General features: G+C 45.1%; 1 protein-coding gene across 1 annotated transcript in view; it reads left to right on the top strand.

Annotated features, from left to right (window-relative positions):
• The window catches only part of TYRO3 (TYRO3 protein tyrosine kinase), a 99,270-nt gene that overhangs the window by 83,109 nt on the left and 5,469 nt on the right, over nucleotides 1–10,692 (top strand). Inside the window, exons 14-18 of the mRNA XM_019519935.1 lie at nucleotides 661–753; nucleotides 1,573–1,694; nucleotides 1,937–2,046; nucleotides 4,670–4,829; nucleotides 7,266–7,402. Coding sequence (XP_019375480.1) covers nucleotides 661–753; nucleotides 1,573–1,694; nucleotides 1,937–2,046; nucleotides 4,670–4,829; nucleotides 7,266–7,402 — 622 coding nt within the window. The remainder of the gene's footprint in view (nucleotides 1–660; nucleotides 754–1,572; nucleotides 1,695–1,936; nucleotides 2,047–4,669; nucleotides 4,830–7,265; nucleotides 7,403–10,692) is intronic.

Raw genomic sequence — 10,692 nt, forward strand, 5'->3', positions numbered from 1 at the left:
TGACTTTTAAAACACATGACCTTTATTGGGCAAACATATTAATGGGAAGCGGGTTTTTTTAGCCCTTTAAACATGGGTCAGTGTTCCCTCTACAGCTAACTGGCACTGGGTCTGGAGGTACTACAATAGCAGGCCAGCACCAGAAGGGCCAGAGCCAGGCCTGACACCCTCCCCTCAGTGCCAAAAATACTTGATCATAGCCAAAAAGCCACACTACAATTTTTATTTTTATTTTTGCAAAAAAAAAAAAATATATATATATATATATATATATATATATATTAGAGAATTTGTGATTTTTTTTATCAGAGAAAACAAGGATCCCTGATTATAATTTAGTTTCTTTTAGCTAATTAGGTCTCACATTTTTAACCCGTGTGTGATTTCCATGGCTTCCAAGGAAAGCTGTTGCTTAAAAAAGAGCTGCTAATTGACAGGTCCTCTTTCTGCCAAGAAGCAATTTACCAGATGTCCCTGATGGGTATATAAGGCTATCTCCTTCCAACTTTTGTCTGCCCCAGATGAATGAGGCAGGATATGCTTGTTTGGGAAATGGTTGATGTAGCCTGAGACAATGTGTAATGCCTCATGAGGCAAGCTTCCGATAATCAGGAGACTCTGAGGCACTGATGAACCAATTCTAATGTGGCTTCTTTTTAGCGGACATCTTCACCTCAAGTGACATTGAGGAGTTCCTGCGAGAAGCTGCCTGCATGAAGGAGTTTGACCACCCTCATGTTACTAAATTGATTGGTGAGCTAACAGTACTGTTCCACAAGAGTCACAGTAGAGTACCTTCCAGAACAAGGAATCCCTAATTCCTTCACAAACTATACATATGGTCCCAAGGCACTGAATAGCAGCCATCTCTAGGGTGGCAAACAGCACCTCTCAAGCCCACAGCCTTCCAGATTCCATGAATGTTGTTCCTTTCCAGGCTTGGAAGGAGCTGAAGTGTGCGTGTGTTTACATAGATATATACACGCACATTTTTAATGCATCTGTAATTTCCTTGTCTTGTTTAAACCATTTATCCAGCCCTTATTGGTTTTTGTAAATGTATTAAGTAACTATGAGCACAGATGGCACATCTGAGAAATGGCCAAACTGTGGCAAAACAAAGAGGTGCAATGGATGGGTTAATAAAAGAATAGCAGAGAAGAAACCCTTCCTCCTTTGATTTAAAGCCCCTTGGCCCTGGGGAGAAGACAGTAGAACAATTACTGCCTTGCTGTAAGACAGTGGGAAACATGGAGCAGCCTTAGAAATAAAACCGTTCTGATTAATATGGGGCAGGTGAAACCTCTTTAGAGGGATCTGAGAAACTTCAGAACCCAGCCCAGGAAGGCGCCAAGTCCTTCATGAGAGGTACCATTTGAGTAAGTGAGAGTAGAGTTTTCTCCATGTCACATGGGATTGGGCCTTGAAAGTGGGCTCAACACACAGAATACAACCCTCCAAAATTACAAGTGATCATGTTTCCTGTAAATGGGTGGACGAAGGGAGCAACAGGTTCATGCCCAGTATCAATCTAGTTGCAAAATACTCTTTCTGTGCATATTCTTACCCTAGGTGTCAGCTTGCGGAGTCGTCCCAAGGGCCGTCTCCCAATACCCATGGTGATCCTGCCCTTCATGAAGCACGGAGACCTTCACGCTTTTCTGCTGATGTCGCGGATTGGAGAAAATCCTTTTGTAAGTCTTTTTCTCTTTGTGCAGTTGTCTGGTGATGGTGTAGGTTCTGGGATGTGAAATTCAGATTGTCTCAAAGTGTCCAGGAGACTCCAGGCCAATGCAACTTTGAAATGACTGTATGTAATCTGGTGGGAGCCAGCTCCTCACTGCCCATAGTATGAACCAGCAGGTGAGTGCCAGGGGTCAGTGCTTAGTGTCTTGAATATTCCAGTATTAAGTCTTGAACTGTTGCTTTCTTTCAGAATTTGCCTCTTCAGACATTACTCAAGTTCATGATCGATATTGCCAGTGGTATGGAGTACTTGAGCTCAAAAAACTTTATACACAGGGACCTGGCTGCTCGGAATTGCATGTGAGTGGACCAAGCATTTTCACACCAAACAAAGGCTGCTGGGGCAGAATATGAGAGAGAGGAGTTAGAAGCTCCCAAAGTCAGAAGGGGGGAGCCTGCCTTTTGGTGGTAGATCAGCAGTATATCACTTCTTCATCCAAGTAGGTGACAGCAGGTAAGGGGAAACCAGTGCTGGTCAGGGGCCATGGGAAGGAGTGCAGGTCCTCATGGGAGACTTCTAAGGTTCAACTAAGTATCCAAATTGATCCCTCCTGCATCTAGCTGGTATGCACAAGGTTGATACACAATATATGTTTGCAGTGTTGTATCATTCTGACAATGGGCATTGCTACAATATCGCAATACAAGGGAGCAAAGAATGTATTTGGGATCTTGTGAGAGAGTGGAGCTTTCAAAGCTGCTGTAAAAAACGAATCCAAGATTTCCCACAAAAGACATCAAACCCTGGGGCTATCTCCAGATACTGGCTTAGGTGAAAAATTCTCTATTGAAACAACTGAGGGCATGTCCACAATGCACCTGGACCACTGCATGAAGCACAATGTACACTGAGGATGTCACATTACACATTGAAACAGATGTAACATAGCTGCCAGAGTGGTGATGAGCACGCACCAACACATTACTTTCATTTTATTATAGCACTCCCTAGCATGGGCCAGAGGCTGTGCAGACATGCTTCAGTTGTTGGCAGCTACATGTGATATAAAACTGACATTTCTCTTCCCTGATTTTAATACCTGCTCTGATGAAGGGGAAGCTATTTCTTCTCATTTCTTCGCTTTTGGGAAGGAGCAAACATTGGAGGCAAACTATGTTCTAATAGAATTCTTCATGCATCTATAAACAAAACCACCTCTGGCCAGTGAAACTGAATGAGACACAAGACCAGATTTTTGAAACAGTTGAAAAATGCAGTTAGGTTAGGTGTTAAATGAGGTTCTTAAAGGGGAAATCAAAGGAAATTTTTTAAGGCTTCTATCTACATCTTTTTGTACCTGCATACCTTAAAAACAAACTGTGCAGCAGAAACTTGAATGCCCTGGGCGAAAGGGGAGATGTTCCTCTGTGAGACCTCTTTAGTTGAAGTCACTCTGCATCTTCACTGCCAGTGCTCCAGTAATTTCCCTGGATGGAGGCCACCAAACATAGTTTCACATTGGCCCCCAAATAGTCAAGAGACAGGGATGACTTAGTCACCACCCACCTGAGCCATACCTGTTGATAAACTGGATTTGAAAGGCTGTATATCTTATTCAGGGGCAGGCAATTATTTTGGGTGGAGGGCCACTTACTGTGTTTTGGCAAGCTGTCAAGGGCTGCATGGGTAGCCCTGCCCCTTAACAAGTGCTCTGCCCCCTGGTTGCCATCTTGTGACCAGAAGTCCTGCTCCCTAACCCCTGACCTTTGCCACCAGAAGTCCCTCGCCTTGCCCCTGGAAGTACTCCTTTCAGCAAAGGGTTTTGCCATCTTGGAACCAGAAAAATACCATATTACAGTAAAAGCTGCCTTAACTGGCACCTTACAAGCTGGCATGTTCTATTAACCGGCATGCCAGTTTGTAAGAGAAAAGCGAAACTGGAAGCTCCCACTGTGGCACTTCTAGTTTCACCAAGCCCCCACAACCGGGGGCAAAGCAGCCTGCGCTGCCCAGGGCATAGCAGGCTGCACAGAGCCCACCTCCTTGTCCCTCTGGGCCTGCGGGAGGGTAGGTAATGCGGTGGGAGGGGCAGCAACGCCCTGGATGTGGCGGGAGAAGCAGCTGCCTGAACAGGCAAAGACGCCTGTTCAGGCCTCTCAATTAACCAGCGTATTTTGTTATCCGGCACCCCCATTCCCCATGGGTGCTGGATAACAAAGTTTTTGCTGTATATTCTAAAAATCAAACATCTACAGCATTCATTAATTTGATTTCAAAAAATATTTTTCTCCTGATTTACATGTGCTTGTGTAGTGTACATAGAGGTGATTGCACAATAGCTTAAAATGAAGTCTTACTCTTGTATGTTGTGGGGGGGTATAGGTTTGTAGGGTGTGTGTATGTGGGGTGAGGGAGCATGTGGGTGTGTGTGGATATATGGCGTGTGGGTGTGTATGGGTCTGCGGAGGGCTGTATGTGGGGGAGGGTAGCTGGGGTTTGTGTATGGGTGCATGTGTATGGTGAGGTGTACATGTGGGACTCGCCCTATGAATACATGCACACAGACTCTGCCCTGAGTCTGCATGCACAGATGCTCCCCTTTCAGCCTGCATGTGCACTTAACAGCGTGGTCCCATGCTCCACAGTCCAGCGATGCAGCTGGGAGCCACCTGGTGCTGGAGCAGGGCTGGGGAAGGAAAGCAGGGAACTGGCTGTGGGTAGGGAGGGGATGGGCTATTCAAGCCTGCTCAGGCTCCCTCTGGGTCCTACTGCCCCTGGCTCCTGTCTGCTTTCACACAGAGCCAGGAGATAATACATATTAATTTATTAAATTTTTATGGGGCCTTGCAGGCTAGATAGAATGGCCTGGTGGGCCATATTTTGCCTGCCCCTGATCTTATTGTTACTTCCCTGAGCCATCCAGTGCCCAGTTGCTTGGTATAACCCACAGATTCCAGTTTACTTGTTTAAATTTTCCCTTAGGTTGGATGAAAATATGAATGTAAGTGTTGCAGACTTTGGACTGTCTAAGAAAATTTACAGTGGAGACTATTATCGCCAAGGCTGTGCCTCCAAGCTGCCTGTGAAGTGGCTTGCACTAGAGAGCCTCGCGGATAATCTTTACACAACACACAGTGATGTGGTGAGTTTTGATTTTGGGTGTCCTCTAAAAGCCAGTGGGAATCTTACAGTTGACTTTATCATGCATTGGGTCAGGTCCTTGGTGATGAGAGAGCATTGTATGAATGTGATGACTCTTTGTATGAAGGGACAGGTCCTTCTCTGCATTATGGCTGAGATGCTCTCCAAACGTGAGAAATGCAAGAGGTATATCTAAACTGGAGGGGGGAGTAGTTTATTCTGCATATATGCATGTCATGAATCTTTTTGTCATCTGATACTTCTACATATCTTTATTTCTCATCCTTTGTCTTCTTCCCCAACCTTTTATCTTTCTTTCTTTGCTTCCTTCTCTTCTCTGTTTCTTTCACACTGTTGTTTTTTTCCATTTTTTCTGCCTTCCATTGTTACAGGAAGGTGAAGTGATTTCTCTCATTCTCTCTCATCTGCATGTGCGCGCACGCACGCACACACACACGCGCGCACACACACAAGCAGGTGTGCCAGTAATAGTTCACCCTGCAGAGGGCAATGTTGGGAAGAGCTACCACAATACTTATTGCTGCTTTTTTTGTGACTCATCTTAAAGGTAAGATAGCAATTATTAGAAAAGAAGATGCACTAATGGATTTTCAGGGTCTCAGGCAGGGTAGAATAGAATCACATTTAGGCACCTAATTCAAATAGAATACAGCCCAAAAAGTCTTTTTGTTCTAGAGATGCTCATCCTCATTCCATTTCGCTGAGTAGTTGAGGATAAGTATGTTCATCTGGAACTCATCTCCCTTTCCTCTGGACCTATCTTCTGGTTCTCTCCTTTCTCTCCCTAGATCCCCTCTGATTTGGATTCCTACTGTTTTCTGCTTTGGCTTGTGAACTTGCACTCCTAATTACCAGTTCTTCACCCTGCCTTTTAAGAGGAGGCTAACAATACTGTATTTACCTCAATCCAAAAACTTAAAATTTAAAATGACCTCCCAATAATTTGATTCTATACAAGGAAGATTATAAATGTATAATTTTCCATTTATATAATCTAATTACTGGAAGATCTTAAGTTTGTCCCTCTACTGCTGTGGCAGGGACAGCAACTGTGTGTGTGTGGGGCAGAGGGAGTCTGACTTTGGGGCAGTCAGCAGCAGTAACGGCCCCAGCTCAGCCCCATCCTACCCTGGCCAGGGAGAAGCAGTGGTAGCTCCCAGCTGGACTGGGTTAGGACTGCAGGAACCACAGCTGGAGCAGAAGGTAAGGGCAGGCAGGCTGCATGGTCTTTTCTATGCTCCCTCCAGCCACACATGCTGTCTCCCCCATTCCTCCCTCTCCCCATCCCCTTCAGTCTCCGTTGTTCTCCCCTAGCCACAACCCCTACCAAATGAGCCATCCTGGCCCCAGGTAGGTAGCAGCTCAGCTCCGGCTTCAGCCCCAAGCTGAGCTGCTGCTTATTGCAGGGTGGTACTCAAATTCAAGATGAGGCATTTCCCCCCATACTAGTTGGAGGAAAAAAACTCATCTTGGATTTGAGTAAATACAGTACCTTGAAGTCTGGCTACAAAATTGCTTGGTGCAAGGTGTGGCCCACATATATATTGTACAATGATTGATGCTTGGACACATCTGAATGGGATATTTCTCCTGAGGAACATACCTCATTAGACACAACATATCATCTAATTTACTTAATTAGATAATTAAGATGATATGTCCAGTCAGCATAACTTGGCATGGGCAAGCAGAACCCCAGGCACAGACTTAGAGGGGGCACCAAAATGCTGCTGGCAGGAGGTGTTGGCATGGGGACCAGTGTGGGGGTTAACAGACCAGCTGCCAGGTGTTGTGTTGGCCCTACTGCAGCTGTCAGGTTTTTTGCAGCTCAGTTTGCCTTTGTTGATCAGCACTGATGACAAAATTTGGTGGCAGCCACAGGAGGGTCTCTTGCTCAGCAGTTGCTCTTTTAACTCCCTAGCTGGTGACCACACTGACGCTCCCTACCCCCGCAGTAGCTGGGTCTGCCTTGAGCCCTGCTGCCGTTAACCCTGATCCCTACAGTAGGTTTGGCCCAGGGTGTAAACCTTTCCAGTTATACCTCTGCCTCCAGGATCTTTAGTTTAGACTTAGCTCTTTCTTCCCTGCATATATCTACTACAGTGTATGAAAATCATACTGGAAGCGTGTGCCTACTACCACGTGTGAAGAGTGCATGGGGGGGCAATGCTCCCCTGTTTTCATTGGCATGTGTTATGCTGTTAAGGGCAAGCGAACACAAGTCAAAAATGCCTTGTTACCTGCATCATCTTCAGCTTGTGGGCCAAATTCTGTTTCCATTTAAACCTGTGTCACTCCAGGGTCTGGCTCAGGACATTAAGCTAATTAGGTAATAGAAATAATTTGGAAAGGAAGGTTCCTTGCTCTGGCAAGCAGAGAAGTTTGTTTGCCAGCTTTGCTTGCTGTTCTGTTTCAGTGGGCATTTGGTGTGACCATGTGGGAGATTGTGACCCGAGGACAGACTCCATATGCAGGCATTGAGAATGCAGAAATCTACAACTACCTCATCAGCGGAAACAGGCTGAAGCAGCCCCCGGAGTGCCTGGAAGATGTGTGAGTAATTTGCCCCATGCTTTCTTTTGATTCCCATAGTGGATTTTGTCTGAATAGTGATGGTAGTAGGGCCATAGTGTTGTTATAGCCGTGATGGCCTGGGCACTATGTGAGAAGTAAGGCATGTTTGGTAGTATCCTTTTTTACTGGACCAACTATAGAGTTGGGAGATATATCAGATAGTAGATACAGCCTATTTGCTTCTTTTCCAGACCAGAAGAAGAGCATTTTGTGCCCAAAAGCTTGTCTAACATGTTTCCCACTCCGTACTTGGTCCAATAAAAGATATAGCCAAATAAGCTATGCTTAATGGAGACAGGCAGACAGACGGAGGCAACAGGCTGGGCTTCTGATCAGATTTTATTTATTTTTTAATATTTAATGGCACCCACTAGAAAATTACTTGAGTTGCTGCTACCATAAAAACAAAGCACCAGTTTTCCTACTTGTATAACTCAATTGAGATCAGGGTATATACATTGACACCTACTTTGGCCCAAGAGCTTAAACAATATCAGCACTCTGATGTGCTGATATTCTATTCCTCTTGCAGAAGATTCAGACCTTTTGTGAAACTGTAGTCCCTGACTACAGTTTCAGACCTCTAATGAGGTCTCTGACTTCTTGAGAAACTAGCTATAGTCTCAGAAACTCACTCTTCCTTACCTCCTCTATGTCAATGGCTAAGAAACAATGTGGGCCTCCAGCAATGCCCTAAAGGTTGGCTAGATAATAATCAGGCAGAGCACTGGGGGAAGTGAGTCTCGGAGCAGACCTAATGTACAACAAGTTGGGTTGGGTATTCAGCATTGGAGCAGTGTTTCACCCCTAAAATTCAGTACCTTCCACCTCACTCAAACTAGAGTCTAACAGCTGACCACAAGCACAGATGTCTTCCTCTGCAACTTGAATTCCTCCAGTATTTTTCCAAAGATAAATGCCTATTAATTCAGGACAAAAGCGTTTAAGAAAAGGAAATAAGAAACCTTCTCTGCTGAATAATTCCCAAAGTTGTTTTTTATTTCCCCATTTGTCCTTTATAAATAAGTTATGCAGCCATTAAATCCCTTTGCCAATTACCACTTTACTTATCCATGTTTTTTTGATGGACCAGCCCATCACAAGCCCCAAATCAGAAGACATTTTGATGGGGCTTATGAAAGCTACCCCCTCACACAGATCTAATGGGATCTCTCTTTTCCACAGAAGGCTCTAGGCACTTGTTAATAAACAAGTCATTCTTTCTAGTCCTCTTGGCAGGTTACTTTTTTTAATTGTTTCCATGCATTGTTTCACCTTGGTAGATACCATTGTTTAATTTAGACAACAAAGCCAGAAAATATATGTAATCTGGTGCTACAGAATAAAGAGCAATAAAAAGTAGTCAGCATTTGGTCAAGTAAAAATTGCCATACTTCAGAAAATGCTAGGTCCTTTTTCCTCAATTAACACACTATTGAATTTGCTCAGTGTGCAGCTCTAAACTAGGTTGGTTTGTGTTTGTGTCGGCTTTCACTGGCAGCACTTTAAGATAACACATTGTTCCCTTTTCCGGCAGGATTGGCAACAATAAAGGGATAGAAATTTAAATGCCAATTTTGTGGATGATGCACAGGGAGAAAAAAGAACAATAGAATTGGCTGTATTCTAGCTAAATGAGTGCCAGCAGGAGCCATAGCAGGATGGAGGGCAAACATATGGTAATTCAGCTAGTGAACTGTCAGAGATTTGCCTGTTGAAGCAGAAGTTAGAGAAGAGCTGATAGCTCCCACTCCCCAATTATTGTGCCAATGACTTTAATCCACCAATATTCAAATTACTTCGGCTGCAGTAACCAAACTTTAATCCACATTCAACTTCAAAAAATCATGAGTGGTACTGTGGCTGATAAATGGCTTGAGGAGCTTTTCTTTGTAGTTGCAGGGTATCTAGAATAGAAAGGCCATTTTCAGCTTGGTTATTCCAACAGTAAGGACTCTGCCACTTTCTTCACATCCCTCTGAAACAAAATCATAGAATCATAGAAAATTAGGGTTGGAAGGGAGCTTGGGGGGTCATCTGGTTCAACCCCCTGCTCAAAGCAGGACCATCCCCAACTAGATCATCTCAGCCAAGGCTTTGTCTAGCCGGGTCTTAAAAACCTCCAAGAATAGAGGTTCCACCAGCTCTCTGGATTATCTGTTCCAATGTTTTACTAACCTCCTAGTGAGAAAATTCTTCCTAATATCTAACCTAAACTTCCCTTGCTGCAACTTGAGACCATTGCTCCTTGTTCTGTCATCACTGAAAACAGTCTAGCTCCATCCTCTTTTGAACCCCCCTTCAGGTAGTTGAAGGCTTCTGTTAAATCCCCTCTCAGTCTTCTCTTCTCTAGACTAAGCCCAGTTCCCTCAGCCTCTTCTCATAAGTCATGTCCTCCAGCCCCCTCACTATTTTAGTTGCCCTCCACTGGATTCTCTCCAATTTGTCCACATCCTTTCTGTAGCGGGGAGCCTAAAACTGAACACAGTACTCCAGATTTGTCCTCACCAGTCCCGAATAGAGCACTTTCCTCACCCTGCTGGCAACACTCATAGTTTCATAGTTGGTAGGGTCGGAAGGGACATAAGCAGACCATCTAGTCTGACCCCCTGCCATGGGCAGGAAAGGATGCTGGGGTCAAATGACCCCAGCTAGGTGGCTGTCTAGCCTCCTTTTGAAGACCCCCAGGTAACAGCAAACACTACTTCCCTTGGAAGTTGGTTCCAGATCCTAGCCACCCTGACAGTGAAGTAGCACCTCCTGATATCTAGCCTGAATCTACTGTCAGTCAACTTATGGCCATTGTTTCTTGTAACCCCGGGTAGTGTTTGGGGGAACAGGGACTCTCCCACTGCCTGATTGGCAAATTTATAGGCGGCCATCAGTTCCCCTCTCAGTCTTCTCTTGTGGAGGCTGAACAGGTTCAGGTCCCGTAGCCTCTCCTCGTAGGGCCTGCCCTGCTGCCCCCTGATCATGCGAGTGGCCCTCCTCTGGACCCTCTCCATGTTATCCACATCCCTCCTGAAGTGCAGCGCCCAGAACTGGACACAGTACTCCAACTGCGGCCTGACCAGTGTCGCATAGAGGGGGAGGATCACCTCTTTGGACCTGCTCATGATGCATCTATGGATGCGTGACAAAGTACGGTTGGCCTTCCTGACTGTAACCCCACATTATCAGCCCACGTTCATTCTGGAATCAGTAGTGATTCCAAGATCCTTCTCTGTCTCTGTGCTGATGAGAAGGGAGTTCCCCAGCCTGTAGGTATG

The sequence above is a fragment of the Gavialis gangeticus genome, unplaced genomic scaffold, assembly GCF_001723915.1.
Source record: "Gavialis gangeticus isolate Ggan-Ray unplaced genomic scaffold, GavGan_comp1, whole genome shotgun sequence".
NCBI lineage: Eukaryota > Metazoa > Chordata > Crocodylia > Gavialidae > Gavialis > Gavialis gangeticus.